This window comes from Sinocyclocheilus rhinocerous, unplaced genomic scaffold (genome assembly GCF_001515625.1).
Source record: "Sinocyclocheilus rhinocerous isolate Xijiao unplaced genomic scaffold, SAMN03320098_v1.1 scaffold599, whole genome shotgun sequence".
Classification (NCBI taxonomy): Eukaryota; Metazoa; Chordata; class Actinopteri; order Cypriniformes; family Cyprinidae; genus Sinocyclocheilus; species Sinocyclocheilus rhinocerous.
The window spans coordinates 1,023,749-1,050,510 of NW_015652138.1; the positions used below are offsets into that span (position 1 = coordinate 1,023,749).

Consider the following 26,762-nt stretch of genomic DNA (forward strand, 5'->3'; position numbering starts at 1 on the left):
TGGGCTTGAATAAAACCAGTTCATTTGGATGTTACCCTTCTTTCAGTTGTCACGCCCATGGACTGCCCCGTGTTCCTGTACACTGTCTTGTGGTTTGCTCCCCATGTGCTCCCCGTGACCCAGTTTCTCCTCGTGCTCATTGTGTTCTATCTGATTCAGCTGTGTCTCGTTTATTTCCTCGTTTAGTTCCTGGTACTTAAGCCCTGTGTTTTCCTGTGTCCTGCGTCCAGTGTTAAACGTCAATCCCCGGTGCTACGTGTGTGTTCCTTGTGGTTTGTATAAATAAAGACTGTAATTATGGTGATTCTCCTACCTGCTCCTCGTTCCTCGCGCCAACACAGTAGGCACTCGTGACATCAGTGTATAGGGTATATATAATTGTATATACACTATATACAATATGAGTCTTTTTTTGGGACAGTAAGATTTAAATTAATTTATTCATTTTGTTCATTTATTTATACCAACAAAACGAATTATTGTGGGTTAAATCAGCCCAGTTGACAAAGATATGCTCTAAGAACGTTTGGCTAACAAACTTTATTTCTGAATGTTTTGTAAACATTTAAAAAATGTCCAGTTTTTTTTATGTATAAAGTGTGTGTGTGTGTGTGTGTGTGTCTGTGTGTGTGTGTGTGTGTGTGTGTGTGTGTGTGTGTGTGTGTGTGTGTGTGTATGCGTGTGTGTGTGTGTGAGTGTGCGTGTGTGTAAGTGTGTGTGTGTGTGTGTAAGTGTGTGAGCATGTGTGTGTGTGTGAGTGTGAGTGAGTGAGTGAGTGTGTGTGTGAGTGTGGGGTCAGTTTCTCCGCTCTCTGCCCACCTCCACGCTGCTGGGTCTGGGTGCTCTGACCGCTGTGCTGGCCTACTGGATCTCCACTCGGCCGCGGCCCATCACGCCGCCCTGCGACCTCCGGCTGCAGTCACAGGAAGTGCAGGTAAACCTCGGATCAGGTGTTCAGCGCTGACCAATCAAATGTGTGACGATAATCATGCTGCAGTCAAACAGACAAACCTCTGGTTCTCAAGCAGGGGCCCGGGACCTTCTGAGGAGCCGCAAGGCTTTATATTGTTTAAAACAAGACAAAACAAGGTTTAAATACATTTGATTTCAGCTAGCTGCCAATGAAACATTTCACATTTGAATTTAGTTAAACTTGATGTACTAAAATAACTAAAAAACGAATAAAAATTCTTTAAAAAATTTAACTAAAAACAAAAACGGTAATTAAAAACAAACTGAAAACAGAAATTAAAACTAATTCAATATATTAACTATAGTAATATCTAAATGATACTAAAATAATACTGGTAAAAAAATAATAAAACTAGAAAAGTCGTGTTAATTCATTGGTAATAAAAAGTGTAAACCATGTAGAACATTCAGTTACTGGGGTTATGAAATGTAATTATTTGAAATTATTTCTAATTATTTTAAATATTTTATTGATTTATTTTGATATATTGCCTAGTTTCTGTAAATAAAAAGTTTGAAAATGAGCAGCTTTGTCATTATGGCAGAAATATTATAAATATACATTTTTTTGACAGTAAATAGCTTTGGAGTCATAAAGCTTGAGAAGTGTTCATCACACATGTTCCTCCTTCACTAGTGTGCAAAAGCGTCCCATGATGCACCTGATGAGCAGAGCTGACATAAACTCACACAGAAGAGAGTTTTCATGAGTGTCAACATTATGCTTTTATCACTTCAACGATAAATCATCAAACTAAATGTGAGTACATGTTTAGACTGGTTCACGGTGTCCTGATGATCTGTCTTTTGTCTGAGTCCTTTGTGTTCAACTCTGGCTCAGACCTGAGGTTTTTGCATAAGCAAAACATTCGTGGCAGCTGGCCTAAAAACAATAAGATCATCACCATATATATAATTCAATACTCTCTTTTCAAATGCGGTTCAGGAGAAGATAATGATAATATTTCCTGCGCTGTAGTCCTCTTGAAAGCTCTCCACATGCAGACGGGCGTTTGGTTTTAAACAATGGCATTATGGTCGAAGATAAAAGCTCTAAAGCGAGCACACAGTCCAGGAGAATGCAAACACGAATGCAAATACAGATGCAAACAAGTACTACACAACCAGTCCAACAATGCATCTTTCATACGGTTAATGAAAAGGGATTTACAGAAGAGCGCCTCCTGTTTTCCAGATGGAGGACGGCGCTCGAAGGTCCATGATGGGCGACAGCTCCACGCTGCTCTCGTATTATCACGAGGACGCCAAGACCATGTATGAGGTGTTTCAGCGAGGCCTGCACATCACTGGTGAGCGTCGCCGAGCAGATCTTCACACGCATGCATGTACTGCCACATCAGTTATACTGCAGCAGGGCATATGCCACACGTGTGAACCCCGAGTCATGCAAATCATGTGAGGACCAAACAGCATTTTGGGTAAACCTTACAGCAGCCGAAAGTCCACATTTGGACACACCATTGACTTTATCTGAGTTATACGCAGAGGTGTGTTATAACATGTTTGGCATACATAAATATAGTGATTAATAATGAATAAAATGTCAATCACTTACAGCATAGAAAACAGTTGTTGTAATGATATTTTACTATATAGTATTTTTGATCAAGTAAAAGCAGAAGAGACTTGTTTCAGAAACACTCAAATAAGTAATAAAAATAAGTAATTTAACTGAGATCCGCGTGAGAAGAGAGTAAAGGCCGGATGAGATGTAGACGTGTTTGAGATGATCTTCAGAGTGGATGAGTGTGAAGATCTGACGTCTCTCTGGTGTTTCTGAGCAGGTGACGGACCCTTTTTAGGCTCCAGACTCCCCAATCAACCCTACAAATGGCTGTCCTACAGAGAGGTGAGTTTACAGCTGCTGCTCAATCCGATCACAAGTAGACGAGTGAGACACACTCCCGTTTACAGCGGCAACAGAAAACAATACGGAGAGCAGCGGCTCTGATAGCCTGTGGGTTTGACTGCTAGGAGAACATTGTACTTTGTACCAAACTTACGATTTCAGAAGGCAGAGTGTTGGGTAGGTTACTCTAAAAAAGTAATTCATTGCTAGCTACTAATCAGTGTAGTTCGATTACTGTACTAATTACTCTCTTTAATAAGTATTGCATGACTTACTACTAATTACTTTCTAAATCTCATACCAGCCTCGATCAGTTGAGCAACTCAAGGATAGACATGAACCTGCTCTTTTGATTCTTTAGAATAAATCATATAAATGGCATAAATTATTGACCAAAGCATTTAAAGTGATACATTATAACATTAGATGTTAAATCCACTGTTGTTTTTATATAGAATTGTTCTGAAGCCTATACAGAATTTAATGCAATTACATCAGAAGTAACTGTGAATAACTTACAAGGGAACCGTAATTAGATTACAGTAATGCATTGCTTGGTAAGGCACTACGGTGATGTGGATGTTTGGAAGCGATGTGGATGGCTGCATGTCTCTGTGGTGGTGTGTCCTGCAGGTGTCCAGCAGAGCGGAGCACTTGGGCTCTGGATTGCTGTCTCAGGGATGTCAGCCCAGTCCAGATCAGTTCATCGGGGTGTTTGCTCAGAACAGGCCTGAGGTAAAACACCAGACACCAGAACATGAAGCTGCCAGAAGCAGTGAACAGAAACTCATGAGCTTCTTGGTTTGCAGTGGATCATCTCTGAGCTGGCGTGCTACACGTACTCAATGGTGGTGGTGCCGCTGTACGACACTCTCGGACCCGACGCCATCCGCTATATTATTAACACAGGTGAGGCTCCACCGACACCACATCCATTCCTTTCCGAACTCTTCCAAATAAAGAATCCAAAAGAGATTTTCTTTGCAGCGATGCCGTAGAAAAACCATTTTTGGTTCGGCAAAGAAGATCAGTTCTTAATAGAACCACTGTTTTCTTTGTGTGAAGAACGTTTTAATAATCTAAAGAACCTTAAAGAACCTTTAGTGGTTCCACGGATGTTGAAGTTTCTTCGTGGAACAATACAGATGTCAAAAATGGATTTTATTTAGAAAAATGTACTAATGTTGCTGTCCCTCTTTGATGGTGCACATCTTGTTTTTCAGCTGAGATCTCCACAGTGATCTGTGATAAAGCACAGAAAGCCGCGGTGCTCCTGGAGAACGTTCAGCGAGGAGACACGCCGGGTCTGAAGATGATCATCCTCATGGATGCCTTTGACACTCAGCTGCTAGAAGAAGCTCAGAAGTGCAGCGTTCACATCCGGGCCCTCAGAGATGTGGAGGTGAGATGTGTTCAGTTTCACTGGACTGAAACAAGAAATTCACCTAAAAATCACAGAAAAGAACGAAATGATGCTATAATGGTTGGTAAGAAATGAGCTGGTTCTCCCATAATGCATGTGGCGTTGAGCAGAAGGAGTCCAGCAGATGTTTTCCTCAGTAGTTTATCTGACGATCGGTCTGAGATAGACAACATTCCTGAATGCAGTCTCATGGCAGCAGGCCTCGGCTTGTTCTTTAGGCTCTTTACATTAACGGCATTCACGCGTGAGCGACATGAACGCTGAACACGCTGCAGAAGACATGAGAATGCAGAATGAATCATGTGGGCCTCTTGTATGGCTTGATTAACGTCTCAGGAAGTTGTTTGTTGATGTCTTGATGTTGTTTTTAGGCTCTGGGTCGAGAGCACTACAGGAAACCTGTGGTAAGTGTGCAACGCGTGTTTCTCCAGCACTTTTTCATCACAGAACACACCGCGCTTGTCATAGCTGACATGTGTTTGAGAGATGTGAGACTGCAAACATCCTATATAATGTGACTTATGTAAAACCATACGCTGTATAAAGGGGTAGCCTGCAATTTATACCTGATTTAACCCATAAAAAGTAGTTTTGTTTGTATAAATTAATGTCTTTCGGTTGAGTCATTGAAGTTATTAAATAATGTTTTTGACTTGAATAAAACCAGTTTGAGTAGATGTTTAGTTTTTTTAGTGTAGTGTGTAAAAGCAGTAGTATTATGAAAGCATGCGTTTTCACTGCCACTGTTATTTGTCGTGAATCTTGTGTCACGTGACTCATTGACTGCGCAGGATTGGTCAGCAGCTGTCCAGTGATCACACTGTAGTTTTTCTCAGGATAAATGCAGAAATGTAAATGTAATGTTCCCTGAGCTGCTATAGTCAGTCTGTCAAGAGCTTTAGGACTTTCCCAACGTTAACAGACCAGAGAGACTCTCATCAGTGTTTAGACCTGTGCAGTTGACTGAGACTGACGTATGTTCATCTGTTCTTCTAGCCTCCCGGTCCAGATGATCTGTCCATCGTCTGCTTCACCAGCGGAACCACAGGTTAGCCCACACTGTCAAACCTGCAAATATTCCCCGAAAGAGCCCATTTAACCCAGATAAAGGAGTTTTGTTGGTGTAAATGAATGTTTTTAGGTTGATTCAGATGCTAAATGTTATTTCTGACTTGAATAAAACCTGTTAATTTAGATGTCGTTAGCATGTTTTCATGTTTTGAAGGTACAGTAACTTTAGCCCAGTTCTGCATGTGATGGTAGAATATATATTTTGCTTTGAAAAGATAAAAAGGATATTTTTAGCTTTTTTTTCATATGAATGTATGCGAGCAGGAACACATATCAGTGTTTTGTTGTGTTTGTACGCTGTCGCAAATTTCCAACAACTTCAAATCTTGCTGCTTTAAATATAAAGTATAATGGAATTGGATGTACAAGTCATTTCAACTCATTTTTAAAACCTTGTTCACTGTTTGTTTGGAATATGAGAGCAGAATCCTGAATCTCCCACAATGCAATGCGCTTGACTTGACTTTACATTTCCAGTGCAGTGAATGAACTTGAGATTTTAACATCTCCTCTTTGATTCATTATTTGATGAGACTCTCAGAAATCAAGAGATTTTTTTTTAGACAAAATTGGATTAAAAATGCAATTTTTATTTTATAGTTTATGAGAGGTAGTTAATAAATAGTTAGCTGGTATTTGATGGTCCAGTTAGCCCCTGCTGGTAGATGCTACGTATATATATATATATATATAACCCTATATGCATACACACAATATCAGTCAAGTAAAACGGAATTTAGTACAAGTCAGAAACGAGCAGCTCCTTCAGCGGAGTGTGAAGTAAATCACCTGCTGTACACACACAAACACCACATGCACAGCTGGAAATGTGTGTGTGTATGTGTGTGTGAGTGTGTGCGTGTGAGTGTGTGTGTGTGCGCGTGTGTGTGCGTGTGAGTGTGCGTGTGCGTGTGTGGGTGTGTGCGCGTGAGTGTGCGTGTGAGTGTGTGTGTCCACAAATACAAGTATGTGTGTGTGTGTGTGGGTGTGTGTGTGTGTGTGACACTCCTCAGATAGTTCATAATCCTCACACGTATAACTGTCCATTCTCATGCGTTTGGTCCCACGCTTCTCAGGAGTCCTGATGCTCCTTTCCTCCCTTCTTGTCCTTGAGTTTATCTCAAGAGCGCTTAAGAATTCAGAGTATTTTCAGAAGAGCTGAAGGGAGTGAACGAGGAAGAATTACTGATCTCTCAGTTCTGTCTGAATGTAGTTCCACACTTTTAACACAAAACATCCCGTGTTGAAGATGTTGAAGCTCAATGAAATACATTTTTGAACCTAAAATATATATTTAGTTTTAAACTTTATATACCAAAATACATTTCAGAATGTATTTCAGGGGTAATACATTTCCAATCTTGATTGCAGTCAATTCTAAACTGGGGGAAATGAGACTGCTTGAAATGAAAAAAATTATTTTTTTTATTTTAATGTATTTTTATATTAATTTTAATATTTTTATATATGTATGTATACATACATTGTAATATTTTATTTTTTAAAGTATGTTCTTGCTGATTTTTATTCAAAAGTGTTCACACATGTTGTAGACAACAAATTAAGGTTTGCTTGGAATGTGAGGTGAAATATACTGAGGGCAAATATATATTTCAAATATATTTTCAAAAATATACCAAAATACCAAATGGCCAAAACATATATTGGTAGAAAATATGTTTACGTAAATATATTTTTAACCATATCTTAGCAAATATATTTTGGCCATTTTGAAATATATATTTTTGCCGTATGGGCCTGTTATATCTGTAATGCCTTTGCCATAGAGCAAGATTTTATGGCCAAGTGGCTTAACTCTGTTAGAGAGTGACTTCATTAGTTCTCCTCTTACATTCACTCAAATCAGCAAAACAGCAGCTGATGTAAAGACACTGAGCGCTAGTGAAGAGAATAACGCAGTGTGATCTAACGCAGAGTACTGTGACGTCACCTCTTTATTATTCTGCACAATACTGGGCCGCTTTGGCGTGACTCGTGTGTGTTTGTCCTTCAGGAAACCCGAAGGGAGTGATGCTGACGCACGGGAACGTCGTCGCAGACTTCGCCGGCTTCTTGAAAGTCACAGATGTGAGTGTTTTGTGTTCGAATCCCCTCTGCAGTGTGTTGACTGGCACTTATCGGACTAACTGCAGCATTTTCTATTTGTGCCTCTGCAGAAGGTGATCTTTCCGAACCAAGATGACGTTCTCATTTCCTTCCTGCCTCTTGCTCACATGTTCGAGAGGCTGATTGAGGTGAGACGCATGTGAGAAAACATCTGCCTGTGTTTGCTGTGACATATTCTGATGCAGTAGCTCAGCTCCTTCAGAGCTCAAACACACACACACACACACACCCTCCAGCACAAACTCTAGCTCTGCTGGATCAGGTTACAGTTTGGCTCTGTGTCAGCAGTGCACACTAACAAGGGCATGAAACCACTCCTACGAGCACATCGAAACATGCGCTTCCTCTTTCTCAGACACTTCAGTCCTTATATGACCTGCTGATCTCTATCTCTTAAAGGAGCCACCGGTTTGTTTCCTTAATGCAGTTGAAACAGAACAGCCTATCGACTCGATCATCACACTGTGATTCTGTTCACATGAAAATGGCTCTGTTATGAAACACACACACATGTATTATGAATAGTGAAGTCACAGATTTCTCTGTAGTGCTTTATACAATCCAGACTCTTTCACAGCAGCTTCACAGCTAACAGGGAGGGTTCTTAAAGATTAGGACAAAACAGTCTTAAAATAATGTATATGGAACATTCTGACAGCATTATTAATATTTGATTTATGTTCCGGTAATGTTGAGAGGAAACGTTCTTAAAATATAAAGAAATTGGTGATTTAAACATCAAAAGAACATTCAAATGTAACGTTCTTATAACATTTCCAAAGTGATAGAATGGAATGTTCCTCTAACGCTCGCAGTTTAAAACATTTAAAAAATATTCTGAAGTAACATTTTTATAACTTAATAGGAATGTTAGCAAAATGTTCCTAGAGCGCATGGGTTCACAGTAATAAACAGGAAAATATTGATATTTAATATGTATTAATGTTGCAGAAATCATCCATTATGAGCTTTTTTTATTTCAGCTGTAAAGCAGCTCTGCAGAAGACAATAGTGTCATTATCCAGATCAGTTCAGTCTGAGTCTTGTTCTCGTCTCATATTGTCAGTCAGTACAGTCGAATATTTCTGAGTATTTCTGATCACTAACAGTCTGCTCTTCCTGAACTCTAGGCGGTGGTCATCTGCCACGGCGGGAGGATTGGCTTTTTCCAAGGCGATATCCGTCTGCTTCCGGACGATATGAAGGCTCTCCGGCCCACCATATTTCCAGTGGTGCCTCGACTCCTGAACCGCATGTATGACAAGGTGAGAGCCTGACCGCTTTCTGTGTGTCTGCATATGAAAGTCATTGACTGATTCACAAAGATATTATTTACTAAAGAGTAACAATGCACACAGTCACTCAGGTTGCTATTTGCTTGCTTGCTGTTGCTCAGTTGCATAACTGTGTACAATTCATCAGTTGTACATACATAATATATACATGTACATATATAGAGTGTATATGTGTATATATGCGTATGTGTGCGAGTGCTCTCTGAACAAGCAGAACACACGAGAGAGTGGTGTTTTACATTCCTCACATCTGTGTGTAGTTTGGCGTGCATGTGGATAATTATTTTAAGTTTGTATGTAGAGTTACTACTCAAATACAATTTTTAGAAGAGTTAAAACAGTTTTGAATCAAGTGTTTGCTTTTGCAAGATATGTGTGGCGTTTTGCGAGTTGTGTGTGTGTTTTGTGGTTTTGAGAAATTGAGTTTTCAAAAACTGTGTAAGCATTTTTAAAAAAACTGAATCTAGTTAATTTACGTTATTATTTTTAGTTTACTGTTTTTTATTGTGGTCTTCCTGCAGCAGATGTGCAGAGCTCTGACCTTCATAGTGTGTTTTCAGGAGGTTTTGATAAGCAACTCCTGGTTTATTAATATTTGCTGTTTGTTTTGTTGAATTATAAATATTTTAATATTTTGAGGCTCTTGAAATTACTCTTGAGTGTGTGTGTGTGTGTGTGTGTGTGTGTGTGTGTCTGTGTGTCTGTCTGTGTCTGTGTGTCTGTGCGTGTCTGTTTGTTTGTCTGTGTGTGTGTGTGTGTGTGTGTGTGTCTGTGAGTGTGTGCGTGTGTGCGTGCGTGAGCGACAAATACGGGGGTAAGTTCAGTTACTGTCTGCGTACTGTATGGCTTTGTAATGTTTTGTCAGAATTAGACCATTTCGTTCTAAAATTGATCTTTTAATGGCATATTTTTTTCAAGTAAATGTCTGCGACGTGCCGATTCCGACGATAGATCCATGACACGAGTATTACAACATAAACATGGTTCATGCTGTTTACACTTCCTGTGTCCTCGTAAACCAAAAGGCTTTAGAAACAAACTAAACTGTGTGTGGTTTTAGAATCTAAAAATGGCTGTAGTTTTGTGTGAGGGGTAGGTTTAGGTGTAGGGTTAGTGTAAGGGGATAGAAAACACAGTTTGGATAGTAGAAAATGCTCTGGTTACTAAAGTAACCTCGGTTCCCTGAGACAAGGGAGTGAGCGTTGTGTTAAGGGTGCTCATGGGAAACTCCTGTTAACTCTGATACTGAAGCCTGATTTGTTCATGTTTGTGTAGCTGGACGAATAGATGGCGCGCCCGTAATGAGGGCTCCTATAAAGCATGAGCCAAATATGAGACCCTCTCCACTAATCTAGGGAATTAGACAGCGACAGGGGCCGTAAGTCGGCCGACTGGAGCGGCTCAAAGAGAGGACTATGGATGAGTCCCAGGTCAGACTCAGCACAGTATGAGGACGAGGCGGATGCAGCTCTGATGCAGTGGTGGTTTACCTTGAGATGAAAGCCTCACATTTGTTCGTGCAGCTACAAAACGTGTGTGCGTCATACTACATCCAGCACATCTGTCTCTGTTGTCGCTCAGATCTTCAGTCGGGCCAACACCTCGGTCAAGCGCTGGCTGCTGAACTTCGCGGCTCAGAGGAAAGGGCTGGAGGTGCGCCGCGGCGTGATCCGCAGCGACAGCGTCTGGGACAAGATCTTCTTCCACAAGATCCAGGTGCGTGACGCAGCTCCAGTGAGACATGAAGCCGCAGCCGTGCTGATGTGTGACCGCTCGTCTGATCTCCTCACAGGCCAGTCTGGGGGGCAGGTTACGGATGATCATCACCGGAGCGGCTCCCGCGTCTGCGACCGTGCTGGACTTCCTGAGAGCGGCGCTGGGCTGTCAGGTGAGACCCGCCGGCTGTAGCTGCTGCTGCTTAGCGTGAGTGTTTCCTCACGCGGCCGCTGCTCTGTGTGCAGGTGTACGAGGCGTACGGTCAGACGGAGTGCACCGCTGGATGCACCTACACCACACCTGGAGACTGGACGGCCGGTGAGACTCCAGACGCAGCACAGCTTTCATGAACTCCGGCGCATTTAAACAACATTTTGGTTCTGTTTTGTTCAGTTTGTCTAAAAGCAAATAACACTCCTCAAAGAAAAAAACTAAAAGAAATATTATTATTACACACACTGGATCGCTTTACTGACCGCACAAACTAGACTGTAAATACTGCTAACCTACAACTGCTACCTCAAAGAGCTATTTTTAACTGATGAACACAGTTTTGTTGGTATAAATTGATTTATATAGGTTGGTTCAGTGATACATAATATTTATAACTTGGGAAAAACAAAACAAAAACAGGTGATTTAGATGTTAATAAATTACTAAAACCAAATGAATAAAACCCACAATACACTGAAATTTTTTTTTGTTGTTTTGTTGGTACAAGACAGAAAATATGATGCATATTTTAAAAGGCCATCACAATACACACTAAGGTCTAGAAGTTGCCTTTATTTACAGTAAGTAATCTAAATTAAACACTGACTAACATAATATGTTTTATTAATATTAAATCCAATTTTAAGGTTTAAACGAAACCAGGAACTAATGTAACAGATTTGAGTATGGTTTATTTCAGTGTGGTGTGATTATAAGGTTTAACAAAAACCACAAGGAAGACAAATGTGCACTCATCGCTGCAGTCTGAGGGTTAGTTTGAGTTCAGCTCAGATCAGAAATATGCCTTTAATAATCAAGATTATAGGCGGTGTGCATTCAGTCCAGCTGAATACTGTGCAGCAGAATGAAGTAATTGTGAGACACATGTTTCAGAGTCTGTGCCAGCAAACACACAACTGTACGGAGAGCTCTCCCTCTTCTGGCTGGTTTCTACAGAACACTTCATTTGAGTTTTGCTCTCAGTAGTGACGTCATGTACAGTCAGTCCACTGTGTTTTTCAGTCATTATCTCCTTTAAACAGTCATTTGCAGAATCATCTGTAACACACTGTATTTATGCCCGTTGAGAACAGATGAAATACAGCAGATCATACATGATATCACTCTTTGGCTTGGGGATTGTTTTATATTTTAAAACAGAAGAGCGTGTAAAGAGTTTTCAGTAGTAATATAGAAACAGTCATTTTACATTTCTGTATTGAAATGTTTGTACAGGTTTGTCTCCGTGTTCATCCATGCTGTAAAGATTCTGCTGAAACATGCTAGTGTGCTAATGTCACGTGTTGCTATAGAAAGCACACGGCGAAGGAGTAGAATCAACAAAGAGTTTCTTTTAATAATAAATCCACAAGAAGGAAAACACTGGAGAATAACATGATATCTACCAGACAAAGGCTTAAATAAGAGATCAGGGCAATCAGGGAGAAACAGAACAGGTGTGGAGCTAGTTAACAGCCGAGGAAACAGATTAACAAGAGAACACAGAACTGAACATGAGAGCTAAAGCGTATCATCAGCTAACTGTGATGAAGTTATGCAGGTGTTTTGTCCACGTTCTCCTCCTGTTTGTTTCTGCAGGTCATGTAGGCGCTCCGCTGCCCTGTAATCTCATTAAACTGCTGGATGTGGCTGAGAAGAACTACTTTGCTGCTAAAGGAGAGGGAGAGGTTAGTTAACACTATCTGAGCAAAGAGAAATCCTCTCAAAAACTACTTCACACGGCGGAAACAGAAAAGTAGAAATCTGCTTACATTTGCAGAAATGTGTTCTCAGTATTCATGCTGATTTTGTACATTTTTGAAACTAAATTACTCTAAAATGTCATGTGTTATAAGCACGATGTAAATAGTAATTTCATAAACCCTGCATACGTGTGAGTGTCCATAATAATCTATTTCAAAGGGTAAAAATATAGATTTTCATATATAGTGAAATTCTGAACCGTAAATATTGTGTTTTCCTGGAGATCCTGTCAGAATATGCGAGATACAACAGTTTCTGTCTCTTTTAAATGACATGCTGTTCTGGAATACTTCAAGAATCAAGTCATTTTAATTTGAATAGCGCTCTTCATGATGCACAATGTTTGAGAGCAGATTCACAGATGCATAGTGGCACGAAAGCAATAGTTCAGCCAAACATGAACATGTGCTGTAAATCTGCTCACCCTCAGGTCATCTGAGATCAGGATGAGTTTGTTTCTTCATCAGGTTTGTAGAAATGTAGCATTGCATCAGTGTCTCAGCAATGGATGCTCTGCAGTGAATGGGTGCCGTCAGAATGAGAGTCCAAACAGCTGATAAAAACATCACAATAATCCACAAGTAATCCACAGCACTCCAGTCCATCAGTTAACATCTGGAGAAGACAAAAGCTGAAACTAATCCAGCATTAAGACGCTTTTAACTCAAATACCATAGAGTCCATAATCCATAATAACGCTTCCTCCAGTGAAAAAGTGTTCTGGTGTGAATCAGGAGAGAAGTCTGCACAGATCAAGCAGCGTTTAAACAGCTCTAAACACATATGTGGCTGGATTTTGATGTGAGAGACAACAGCAGATGCACTTTTTCACTGGAGGAAGAGTTATTATGGATTATAGACTCGATGTATTTGAGTTAAAAGCGTCTTAATGCTGGATTTGTTTCAGCTTTTGTCTTCTCCAGATGTTAACTGATGCAATGCTACATTTCTACAAACCTGATGAAGAAACAAACTCATCCTGATCTCAGATGACCTGAGGGTGAGCAGATTTATAGCACATGTTCATGTTTGGCTGAACTATTGCTTTCGTGCCACTATGCATCAGCCTTTAAGCGGCGACTGTGACAAAGAGCGAAAAAACTCCGTATGATGGTCTCCATAAGAGATCTGCAAGTTTTTGTTCACCAAACAAACTAATAACACTCAAAATAAAACATCTCCCATATTGTTTCTCAGATCTGTGTGAAAGGCCCTAATGTCTTCAAGGGTTATCTGAAGGATCCCGTGAGGACGGCTGAGACGCTGGATGCAGACGGATGGCTTCACACGGGAGACATTGGCAAGTGGCTGCCGGTACGTCTGCCTTTATATGAAGACCATGATGAACGCCACTAAATATCTGTACTCTGTGTCAACATGTTGTGATGTTATGATCTATCCATCAGAACGGCACGCTGAAGATCATCGACAGGAAGAAGCACATCTTCAAGTTAGCTCAAGGTGAATATATTTCCCCGGAGAAGATCGAGAGCATCTACATCCGCAGCGAGCCCGTGTCTCAGCTCTACATCCACGGAGACAGCCTGCAGGTCAGTGGCTCACGTTATTAGCGCGTCACGCGAGTTAGCAGCGCTGCCGGTTCATAACGCTGATGATTGTGTGTGCAGTCGTGTCTGGTGGGAATCATCGTCCTGGATCCAGAGGTCTTACCCTCGTGGGCTCAGAAGAAAGGCTTCGAGGGATGCTTTGACGAGCTGTGTGGAAATAAAGTAAGGCTCACCCTGAACACATGTGGCACAGATGTGCTGCTTTCACCACGCTAGCGGTTGTTGACCACTGTCTCTGTTTCACGTCTGAAGGAGCTTAAGAAAGCCGTTCTGGATGACATGGTGCGCTTGGGAAAAGCTAGTGGCCTCCATTCATTCGAACAGGTGCGTTTGCAACACAGGCCATCGACACGACAGTGCGGTTACTGTTGACTAAACACTCTTTGGTGTGGAAATAACTGACCCGTCATGTTGTATTTCCGCACTATTGCTAAATTAGATTTCCTTTTGAGTTTAAGATGAAGTGTGTCATTGCTGCAGCAGACTAATGAGTGCTTTCAACCAGAGGCCTGTTCTTTATAAAACATCTGAGATGCTGTGATGCGCCACATCTTCTAATCGTGATCATTCCTCTCTGGCTGATGTGGTTCTTCAAACGCATTTCATATGATGATAATTTGATTAAATCACCTGAGATTACTGCGCATTCTTGTGTTCAATGGAAAGAGCGAATTTATTGATTCTCAAAACCATGATCAGCAAAGCAATGGCAAGACAGAGGTGTAACGACATCAATAATTGGGCAAAAGTCATATAAACACACACATGTACTCGTCTAAATTGGGACATTGCATCAAATTCCTGGACTTCCATTGTTTTTATACAGAGCTATAAATATTATAATGTAACCCTAAACCACACACTTACCCAAACAGAAAACTTTCTGCATTTGTAAAACTTTTAAAAACTTGATTTACTTTATACCATTTTTACAAACGAAGATGTCCCCCAAAAGGAAGTTTTGGGAGATTTTGTCTGGTTTAAATCACAAATTTGTCCCCGAAATATGGTTAAGTACACAGCAAAAATCATTTAAAATAAATGAAATGTAACTGAAACTGGTGTCTGTGTTCACTGTTGTTATTATGATATTATGCTCGATCCAGTGTAGTTATTATGGCCCAAAACAAGCAGATTGCAGTTCGGTGCCAGAAGTTGCACAGAACGTTATGCTTCACATTTAAAACGGTCAACAATGACATGCCTACACTCTTAAAAATAAACTTTTTCACAGCAGTGCCACAGAAGAAGAATATTTGGTTCCCCCCCCAAAAAAACTTTTTTTTCGTGGATGTTAAAGGTTCTTGATGGAACAATCAACACAGTGAGCATGTAGAGTCCTGCTTGATTTAATAATCCACAATGATTTCTTTGACTCCTGACAGGTTAAAGACATCCACATCCATAAAGAAATGTTCTCCATACAAAACGGATTGCTGACCCCCACTTTAAAAGCCAAGAGACCGGAGCTGAAGGAGTATTTCGGGAGGGAAATCGAGCAGCTGTACAGCAACATCTCCATGTGATCGCCCGTCTCCAGCAGATGAGGACGGTCCATTCCTTCACTATTTGTTCTTCTTCGTTGAAAACTAGCTGGCACTAAACGCTCCGAACGAGCCACGGGCGCCGAGGCCGAGCATGAGCTTTACTCGCTGTAAGAGTATTTAAACGAGTAATTCCCCCTTTGGCTGTGAATGTCAACAGTTGGTGTGCCTTTAGAAATGTGGCAGAGCTGCAACCAAATCGAGTCGTCCTCCAAAAGCAGAAGCGGTTCCAGCTAGCATGCATGCTTCATTCGTTCACCTGTGGGCAGAGGAGGTCAAAGGTCACTGTGTCCGTTCACCTTTCCTTTAGCGGTCTGAAGGGAATTCGATTGGCAAAGCCAGCACATTTCCAGCTAAAAGCCATGCATGCTGCGTGCCGGCGTTCCAGCATTGACATTCCCAGGCCCTTGAGACATTTTGCATACAAACCTCCTGCACAACATTCACTATAGGATGCTTGTCTATGTAGTAAAGGTCTTCAGACGTGTGCGAGCACGTCGTACAGTCTTGGGCCGACTCGATGGACCAACTAGCTTTTCAGTTCCCAAAGTATTTCAATAGTAGCGTACTTGTTGAAGAAATCTAGATGTGAAACTATTTAAGCAACGGTTTGAAGTGTAGAGAAACCAATAAGATTTGAATCTGCTCTTGAATGATATCAGAACTTTATCTTTGTATTTCATGAGGGGTTATGAATGGGGACGAATCTGCAGAGATGTTCATTTATTCTCGGTTACTTTAGCTTTCGTTTTATGGCTTTAAAACATGATGTATTTCACCTGCCCCCTTTCAGTCTGCCTGTTCGGCCTCTATTGTGTTTTTGTCTGTTAGCTAGAAAGTTGTTGACTTATTAGCTAATTTAACAATCAGGGTTGTTCCGTTACTCGTTTATTTATTGCTATTGCTATCAGAGGTTATTCTCCATTCTTTATGCTTACAGATCAACACAAGTGTACATTCCTCCTAATTTCGGTCAGACTGAAGAGCAATGCCCAGCGTCTGTCTTCACATCATTACGACGTCTTCAGAGTCTCTCAGTCAAACAGCTATTAGACCGTCAGAACGTGTGAGCCTTACACATTTTGCATTATATTAAAATTTGAAGAAAAAAAAGCAAGAGGTTTTTCCACAGTTTTGACCAACAGTTTGTTGTTTGTGTTTTGGTTACTGAATCCGTTCTCTTGCATTTTTTCCTGATAATAAAGTCTTTTATGCGCATGTACATCTCTGCGTATACACAAAAATAGTGATGAGTGTGTGCAAAACATGTAAAAATAAAGAAAAAGTCTTTGTAATTCTATTGTAATTCTATTGGTCTATATGTGAATCAAATCAGAGAAATATGACACAATTGAATATATTGATCTGACCGTTCAAACGGTTTGCTATTTCCATATACAGTATGATCGATCATCATCTCTCGATGAGGTGTTTATCAATCACTGACCCGACTGTCCTGCTAGCGTCCAGCCCTACCCTGAATGCTGCTGGAAGAATATAAGAACATAAAAACATTAAATGAGATCATAAGCTAAATACAAAATAATCGTTCATAGAGTGCTTTCGTCTCGGACCGCAGGCGGGAAACACACAGGATGGATGCTCCGAGGCTTTTCAACCTTTAATAAAAGCAGCCTGATTTTATCCACACTGCTGAGGCTGCGTCCCCGTCCATCATGCCCATATGCTGAGTAGTCTGATCCCATCATTCATAAGCAAATGTGCTCCAAAGTTTGAAACTAAATAATAATCTTAATAATCCAATAACTGCTTTAGTAAGAGTGACTGCACCTCTCAATGACCTCCTCAAACTATTTTTATAAGTATGGTGATTTTTAATTCCAGTCCATAATCCATAATAACTCTTCCTCCAGTGAAAAAGTGCATCTGCTGTTGTCTCTCACATCAAAATCCAGCCACATATTAGTTTAGAGCTGTTTAAACGCTGCTTGATCTGTGCAGATTTCTCTCCTGATTCAGACCAGAACACTTTTTCACTGGAGGAAGCATTATTATGGATTATAGACTCTATGGTATTTTAGTTAAAAACGTCTTAATGCTGGATTTGTTTCAGCTTTTGTCTTCTCCAGATGTTAACTGATGGACTGGAGTGCTGTGGATTATTGTGATGTTTTTGGCTCTTATTCTGACGGCACCTGATGTGTTTCGGCAGTTCAGAAATCCCGGCCAGGACAGGTCTGGGAAAGATAGAATGGTCACCCTACATTTATTAATGTGATTGAGTTAAAAAATGGTAAAATCTCTAGTGGTCCACACATTTCTACTCGCTCAGCCCTACTTGAGATTAATGAACATAACTCAAATCACTTTACATAAAGCATTATCATCATGAGCAGGAACAAAACTAGACAACAGAACGAGTTGACTAATCAGCTGAATGAAAGCATCATAGGACAATCAACCACATCCAAAAAACAACAACAAAGAAATGAAATCAAACACTTGTCTGGTCACCAGATGGCAGGGATCTGGACTGCTCTTCTGTGCAGCTGAACAAGCACTCAGATTTGTTTAGGTGACTCTGTGGTGAGGCTTCTTTAGAAGAGATATATATATGTATCTCCCCTGTACCTCTACTGTATCTCCCCAGAATAATCTCTGCTACTGCTCTCCATGCTCGAATCATACATTTAATACGTGACAGTCGCATAAGTTCTGTACTGGAAACCAAAGTTTGTTCATATTCAGAACCTTCTTTAAATACGAGCGGTTAGTGTCCTACAGCTACAGTTTCAGTTTATAACTTTGTGATTATGTCTGTCATGATGATTTTTTTTATTTGACAACGTTGATCAATGTGAACGTCTGTGTGATGGGAAAATCCCATTCATTCCCAGTCCTAAACTCTTTACAGGGGATTCTTCTCTTCAGAACAACATCATAAAGCAGAAGCTATGAGTAAACCCCATACTATTGACTTGACTATTCAATTTATTTTTAAATCAATTAAAATAAAAGACTTTTTAAAGAAACTAGTTAGCCACTTGACTGGGTCTCCTGGTCCGAGGCTTTTATTGATCTGTCTGATGAGAATGTGGACGAGATGATCAAGGTCTGTGTTCTGTGTTCAGCTCAGCCATCCAAGCCCTGTTTACTTGAACTAGGAAATTAAACTGAATAAGGAAATTCTGAAATCCCAAAAACTGCTTGCCACTCTCTTATTTAAATAATATATTTTAAATAAATTATAAATTTCTAGTCGTGTCCTCTTTTGGAAGACCAAACAAAGTAGTTTAGCTTTCACAACGAAGCACACAGCGTCTTCACGACATGGCGGCGGCGTCAACAATACTACAGCGAGAATAAAAGTTACGCCTTCTTTCTTTGCGTGAACATTTGGGCGGCGTTATGCAAATCTTCCCACATAGTGACGTAGATATGTGGGGGCGTGTTAGAACGAGCCGTTTTAGGTAGGCGTGGCTGACTCTTAACTTTTATAAAAAAACTTGAAATCGCATCATATGACCCCTTTAATGAGAAAACACACCTACTGGGTTCCACTGGCTGGTCATCCTCTGTTGTGGGCGTGTCCTTGAGACAATGCGCCGGAAATATCAGCATACACTCCTCAAATCACAACTTGTTTAATGAATTGAAACGGTAATACATGTTAATTTTAAGCATAAACTAACTGTTCACATTTTCAAAACGATTCATAGTTTGTATAATATGATCAATCATCTGAGATGTTTTGCCCTATTGATTACAGGCAGTCTGATAAATAATCAATAAACAATTCCTTTCTTCTCTTATTATACAGGATATAATTTACTTTACAATTAACTATGTAAGGTACATACTGAATAAAAATATTCTTAATCTTGTAGTCATTATAATAAACATTGTGTTGTTAAAATGAATTGTTAAAAAGCCAAGAATTAAACCAATCATAAAAGTGTAAAATATTAAAGTAATATAAAAGTGATGAATCATGGTGATGGTGATGCACCAGAGCAATGTCTGTGAAGATCTGGTGAGAAATGTAATAATAAATACATCTCTACCACAGTAAAGCCAATTAATGTTGTAGACTGTTAGAGAACCGTCTCACATTTAACTCCAACTAACTGGGAGACATTTTCCAAATACTCATCATGAGCTGTTTGAAGCATCAGTTTGGAGAGGAACAACACTGACTCTTCCTCCATTGCTGTCTGCAAGTTCACCTGCACGGCTTAAACATTTAAAGAAAACGAAGGGGAAGACGGTCCTGTATTAAATTACTTCATCTACAGTATTTGTGCAATTCTTGCTGATGTCCTGACCAGTGATTTGTGGTTATGGTAAAATGTGCTCCATTAAAAGCTAAATATTTAGCCATTTGTTAGCCCAGGAGTGTGTATATAGAGGTCAGAGCTACTGGCTTCTGCTGTCTTTGCCAGGTTTCACTAGAGCAGCTCATCTTTAGGAAGGACGCCCTTATTTACAAATCCAATCATTTCTTTGATATTTAATATATAATTTATCATATCCTTTCCTGATGAAATATTCTTTGAGTTATTGATGGGTGCTCTTAATTCAGAAGTTTTAAACTCATTATCCAAACCACATTTATTTAAGTTTCTCTTCCAGTAGATTATGCTCTTTTCCTCTGGTCATTTTTGCTCATTGTTCTTTTTAGAGAACTTGAAATGCCTTCTCTGATTGCTCTGAATAATATTATCTAATATATTATAATATAATATAATGTATAATCATATATAATATATATATTTTAAATATAATACAATATATAAAATGATCTTTGAATAATAGAATAGTCTTTCGTAAGCAAACGTCATGTCTTGAGTTCTTGCAGAGTGTTACTTATGTCTGCTAGTGAAGTTACACAGCATAAAGACCAGCAACTGCTTCATTCATAAACACCATGTTTAGCTCGTGTTCAGTCCGCATCACTGAACCCTGAACCGTTCCGTTCCGTTCCGACGCAGCAACAGGAGCCCAGCTGCTCGAACGGAGCCCGGTAAAGTATAGCACGGCGAATCGTTAATCATCAGTTTTACAGTAAATCTATTTTAGTACATCTTTACTAGGATTCTCACGAAGTAACCGAGTATATTGTATTTTAAAAATCTTATTAACTGAAGCTCGTCCTGAACTCTCTCCCCCAGTCGAGGAGGAAGTGGTTCAGTCCATGATAGCGGAAGTTCTGACCTCGGACCGGAGGAGGAGCAAGTGAAGTTCCAGACACTCGCTCGAGTTTGTGTTGATTTATGTAAGACGACAGCAGACGCGCCGCAGAGAGACTCCGAGATGCGGAGAAAGCAGAAGAGACTGCTGCAGATCGCGCTGCTGCTGCTGCTGGCCTTGCTGTTGCTGCCGAACGTGGGCTTGTGGTCGGTGTATCTGGAGCGAATGCTGGACAGCTCTGCGGACGCCGCCGGACTCTCGCACGCACAGGTACCTCAGCGCTCATAAAGCGCTTACACAGCTCGCATACACTCTGTTTCTACAGCATCGCAGCAGAAACGCTTTACTCGCTGTTGTATGGCAGTGTTGCGTGGCTAGAAGTGCGTTTGAGTTCTTGACGCTCCTTCTGAACGGCAGATGAGGAACGCGACGCGACCAGAACGCTCTGCGGGAACGCGTTGTAGTTTTGTCGCGTCGCTCGCGCTGTACACAGGCTAAATTATTGGCTGATCAGTCATTATATGGTTCTTTTGAGCAAAGTTCACAGACCGATAACAAATTGACTTTAAACATTATTAGAGTTATATGGTGTAATTCTGCCGTGGAAATTAAAACACAGACATAGTATACAGAATTCTTCATATTCAGATAAAACGAGCATTAAACTTGTTCACTTATCTTCTTTATGATTCTTCGGTCACATAGAATTATCAGTATAGACCTGGACATTAAATATGAAAATTAAAGAAAAGCATAATTTAGCTCTCTTAATTGTTGTTTAATGTTTTTAAGGGCGGATGTGTGTTGTTTAATAAAGTATTTTAATAGCTTCTTTTGATTTTAGCATAACGACAAATAAAAGCCATTTATTTGATTTTGGAAAAAAATAATAAAACCACACTATTAAAGCCACACAATGATTTGTGTGTGTTGGGCGGGTGTGTGTTGGGCGGGTGTGTGGCGGATGTATGTTTGGTGGATGTTCTTCATCTGGGTGGACGCTGCATGCTGCTGATACTTGAGGAGTTTCTCCTTCTCACCGTGTATATAATGCGCTCTGAGTGAAAAACGCTCACTGGCGACTGGAACATGATTTAAAATTATTTAACTACCTTATTTAACTATTTGAAAATATTAAAATGGTTATGTTTTTGTTATATGCTTGTAAAGCGACCCTGAGTTTGTAGAAAGGCACTATTTAAAATAAATCCATTCTTCTTATTAAAGTTCAAATTGCTTAAAGGGGTCATCGGATGCCCATTTTCCACAAGTTTATATGATTCTTTAGGGTCTTAATGAAAAGTCTATAACATACTTTGGTTAAAATTTCTCAATGGTAGTTTAAAAAACCTTTTTACCTTGTCAAAATCAGCTCTGTTTTCAGCACGCCGTTCAAGTCTATGTTGCTTTAAATGCTAATGAGCTCTGCTGACCCCGCCCCTCTCTTCCGTGGGTGACGAGCCGTTCTCATGATACTGTTTACTTAACCACGGAACTTGCTAACTAGCACGTTATTAGGAAAGGTGATTTGCAAAGATTCATAAAAAAAACCTTATACTCACTTCTTCTGTAGACGAAGCTGGGTCATGAATGATTCGCGCAAACTTAAACGCATTTAGGCAGATTGGGGATCGACGCATTCCTTTAAAAAAACGAAAGTATCGTTAATCCTCTGTGTCTTCAGCGGCTCAGATGTCGGGAGTAAATGACGACTGCTATGTTCATTATTACATCCAGCAACAGAACACCTCAATTGCTTAATCGGAGACATTCTTGTCTTCCCCTGCACTGGAGTCGACACAATGGCGGACTGATGACAGCTCACTCAGGGCGGAGCTAAGGTAAGACGGACTTGTCAATCAACTATCATGGGAGGGGCCTGTGCAGAACTACGTCATTCTGACAGGAATCTCAGAACAGCCTGATTTGACTGTATTGACGGTATTTAAAGAAACTCTGGGTGGATTTTTATCATTATAGGGTGGATGTGTACACACACTTCCAACACACATTTATGTTCAAACAACAACAAAAGTGAATTTTGCATCCGATGACCCCTTTAAAAAATGTCAGTTATAAATGAGGAACAAAGAAACCCAACAAGTAAAAGCAAAAAAAAATGCTTGAAGTTTTTGTCTGAGCAGGTTGTTTTATTACTGTGCCAGGACTATCAGTCTGCAATTATACATATGATGGACTGTTGACAGGAATTTCTCTCAAAGACAAACGTTTTGACCAAGACGTGCAATTGACCACATCGCATGCATCGCACACAAGCGGCGCTTCAGAAAGCATCTTTACCATTGCAGCCTTTTTGACATCAGCAGTCCGATCTGTAGTTTATATAGCCAAAACACGTACAGTGCTGTGAGAGGCTTTCCCTGATTAGAGTCGTATGGTTTTGGAATAACGTGAGGATTATGAATATAATATATATTCTTCTGGGGCCGCTGTCACGAGCAGTTATGATGGTAAGAGATCGTCTTCATAGGGAAAGGCTGTACGTGGTGTTGTTGAAAGGCGGCGTTGTTCAGGCTCTTGGCTGGCTCTCGTCCAGGCCGCTGGTCTGATAGCGCCTCTGTTTTCCCAGTGGAAGAGCCTGAGCTTCAGCAGGTGCAGGAATCACTGTGCATCAGTCGCTCACACACATTCACTGTCAGCGTGGTGGTAAGAACAGTTTCATGTCATCTCGTGCACAGAAGCATCATTCCATTCTGAATCCTGACATTCTCATCTAATTCATTCATCTGATTTACCACGCAGTTTGGCTTCATTGCCAAGTTTTTTTTGTTTGTTTTTTTTACAGTGAGACGTGCTTGTTGTTAAAAAAGGTGTGGCTGTTTGCATTAAACATCAGACACGTAGCAGAAAACTATGCTACGTCCCAATTCACCTTCTTACTCTATGCCCTAAAGTATGCATTCTTCTTGTGAAGAAAACGGTGATGCTTTGGAGTGTGTAGCAGAAGAGCAGAGAAGCTTTGGGACAAACTACCACCTCATAAAACTGTTCTGTCGCAGTAAAGCGGCCTGTCAGTGATCCTGTCAGAAATGAGAGGATTCATGATCCTAACAGCTCCATTGATGATTCTTTTAGTCTTTTGTTGCCACATGATGAGATAATCACATGATAACAAATCAGACAACATTTTCATTCTTGCAAAGGGTTTCATACAGACTTTTTATACAGGTAACATTGTTCTAATAATTGGCCCTAACTCTATATTACATAAAAAAGTAACGCATTTCATTCGTTCATTCCTTAGTTTTGGTATTTTGTAAAACATGGTTTGTTTGGTTCCCATGTTTAGACACAAGGGTTGGTCTTTCTCGCCGTCCTCTTTTCTGTTTCCTCAGGTATTTTTGTACTGCTTCACAACTGATGCATTACGATTTAGCAAAGACTAGCACACAGTCCTCCTCATAACATCACATCACACATGCTTTGTGTGTTTTCAGAGAATGAACAAAGTGCAGAACGATGGCATTCGGAAAAAGGACTGGCATGACCATGCATTTATTAAGAGCGAAGCGGCACGTTCAGGTACGTCACGCGATGCATGAAGCGTGATAGAGTTGGATTGCAGATGAGTGTGATGGTGAATCTGTGGTGTGTTGAAGGTGTCGGCGAGCAGGGCAGGCCGTATCCGCTGACCGACTCGGACCGTGTGGACCAGGCCTACAGGGAGAACGGATTCAACATATTCGTCAGCAATCGCATCGCCCTCAACAGATCCCTGCCTGACATCAGACACCCGAAGTGAGTGCTTTCTTCTTCCTCCTCAATATAAACCTCTGCAGCACACGTCTGGCATGATTCCTGCATTCATTACCGTACATGAACAGCTCTGCTTGAGTTACACGGAACTTCAGTGTGGGTTTGATGTGTAGAGCACAACAGCAGTACGTTATGACTGCAATAACAGGCCAGCAATTTCTTTGCTTTACATATATTACATATTGAATTCCTGAAAAATATAGATATAAGTCTTGAGAAGTATGTCTGTCGTCACTCTATATTTCAGTCATGCTCTAGTCTAGAATATTTTCTCTCTAAAACTGGTCTTGTAGAATAAAACTTTGATTCTCATTGCACATAATAAAAAAGATTCTGTTCAGGATGTATTCATCTAGGTATACAGAAATGTAAAAAATTCCCCGATATTTACAAATGGCTAAATTATCCAAAATATTTCATTTTCTGGATGCTGCTGTGCTGCACTTCACTACGCACTGATCTGTTTAGGAAGAACACTTTTAGTCTAACAGCACTCATCAGTGTCAGAATGATTGAAGCTGATGTTTTTGATTGACTGTCGGCACATGTGATCACAGTGTGATATAGATTTAATGCAGCGGTTAATATCCATAACTTCAGTGTGAGACCAAATGAAAATAGTTCCAAAGGGAAGCAAAGCATCAAGCTTTAACTGTATCTGTCACAACAGACTCACAGCCATCACGAGTGCATGTGATCATCGTCACACTGACCGCCGGTTCGTTTGTGTGTCGCAGCTGTAAGACGAAGCTGTACACGGAAGATCTTCCCAACACCAGCATCATCATCCCCTTCCATAACGAGGGCTGGTCGTCTCTGCTGCGCACGGTTCACAGCGTCCTCAACCGCTCGCCGCCGCAGCTCATCGCCGAGATCATCCTCGTGGACGACTTCAGCGACAAAGGTACGAGCCGCCGGAGAAACTGCGTCCTTCTTTTTCATCAGGTTCTGTTGGGCTCATGTTTGAAGGGCACGTGTGGACGAGGATCATCTGCCATCAGAAACATTAGAAACACTGGGCTGGATGTCATGATGAAGTCACCGTCAGTTTGTTTCAGCAAGTCGTCTGTGTAAGTCATGCATGTTTGATTGGCATGACAGATTGTGAGCTGCTGTTTCTGGTCGGATGATCCTCCTTCGTCCCCGTGTCTGAACTGCGTCACACGTTTGCATAAGTGTCAGATTATGCCAGCTGTAATCCTCTCTCTGTGTAATGTGTAATGTTATATTAAGGCTGGCTGTGACAGCTACACATCACGATATATCAAAGCACATCACCATGAATCACAATTTATCACAAAGCACTGACATCCAGGCCACTATTCAGGATTCTTTTGGTCAACACTGTCAAATGATGAGTGCCTTAAAATGAGCAAAATATTGTGCTGTATCTGACTGAAATAAGTCATATTTGAATCATGATAGAGATTAACTCAATCACAGCTTTTGTTTTATGATCAAATCACATCTGAAGTATTTTCATTGATGGATTCAGCAGTGAGAGAGGAAGAGAATAAAAGCCATCCAAAACATTTAAGGCAGGGTCTGAACTGCATCTGTAAGGAGTAAGCTGCTGGAGTGTGTGATGGGTGGTGTCTCCATGTGTCTATGTCTCTGTGTCTTCTAGAGCATCTGAAGGCTCCTCTGGAGGAGTACATGGTGCGGCTGCCGAAGGTTCGAATGCTGCGCACTAAGAAGCGTGAGGGTCTGATCCGGACCAGACTGCTGGGCGCCGCGGCTGCGAGGGGTCAGGTCATCACGTTCCTGGACTCACACTGCGAGGCCAACGTCAACTGGCTGCCGCCGTTACTGGGTGAGAGAGAATTTTATATCATCAACACTCTTATTATTATCCGTTTATTATTATGAAGATGCTCTGAAACGATCTGTAGTGCATAAAGTGCTGTAGAAGTAAAGGAGATGTGATTTGATTGTTCAGCTCCTAAAGCTGTTATTTAATGGCAGTAAATTATTGGTTTTTAGATCGCATCGCACATAACCGGAAGACGATAGTGTGTCCGATGATCGATGTGATCGACCACGATAACTTCGGCTACGAGACGCAGGCCGGCGATGCGATGCGAGGGGCTTTCGACTGGGAGATGTACTACAAACGCATCCCTATCCCAGCTCAGCTGCAGAAACCAGACCCCAGCGAGCCGTTTGAGTGAGTGTGTGTGTGTGTGAGAGAGTCTGTGTGTGAGTTTGTGTGAGAGTGTGAGAGTGTGTGAGTGTGTGTGTGTGTGTGTGTGTGTGTGTGTCTGTGTGTGT

At 40.8% G+C, this 26,762-nt stretch overlaps 2 protein-coding genes across 2 annotated transcripts in view; both read left to right on the top strand.

Moving 5' to 3' along the window:
• Window positions 1–297: 297 nt before the first annotated feature.
• Window positions 298–16,170, top strand: LOC107713587 (long-chain-fatty-acid--CoA ligase 6-like). Its single transcript, XM_016519142.1, has 21 exons — window positions 298–340; window positions 789–934; window positions 2,168–2,282; window positions 2,778–2,842; window positions 3,476–3,577; window positions 3,652–3,751; window positions 4,066–4,244; window positions 4,637–4,669; window positions 5,262–5,313; window positions 7,351–7,424; window positions 7,514–7,591; window positions 8,594–8,728; window positions 10,340–10,474; window positions 10,551–10,646; window positions 10,720–10,792; window positions 12,287–12,375; window positions 13,649–13,765; window positions 13,858–14,001; window positions 14,080–14,181; window positions 14,272–14,343; window positions 15,405–16,170. The coding sequence occupies exons 1-21, from the start codon at window positions 298–300 to the stop codon at window positions 15,543–15,545; spliced, it is 2,091 nt and encodes a 696-aa protein (XP_016374628.1). The 3' UTR covers window positions 15,546–16,170.
• A 4,538-nt stretch (window positions 16,171–20,708) lies between these two features.
• The window catches only part of LOC107713618 (polypeptide N-acetylgalactosaminyltransferase 10), an 11,788-nt gene continuing 5,734 nt past the window's right edge, over window positions 20,709–26,762 (top strand). The window contains exons 1-6 of the mRNA XM_016519191.1: window positions 20,709–20,984; window positions 24,173–24,257; window positions 24,335–24,473; window positions 25,229–25,395; window positions 26,119–26,304; window positions 26,475–26,658. Of these exons, the coding sequence (XP_016374677.1) occupies window positions 20,838–20,984; window positions 24,173–24,257; window positions 24,335–24,473; window positions 25,229–25,395; window positions 26,119–26,304; window positions 26,475–26,658 (908 nt within the window). The 5' untranslated portion in view covers window positions 20,709–20,837. The remainder of the gene's footprint in view (window positions 20,985–24,172; window positions 24,258–24,334; window positions 24,474–25,228; window positions 25,396–26,118; window positions 26,305–26,474; window positions 26,659–26,762) is intronic.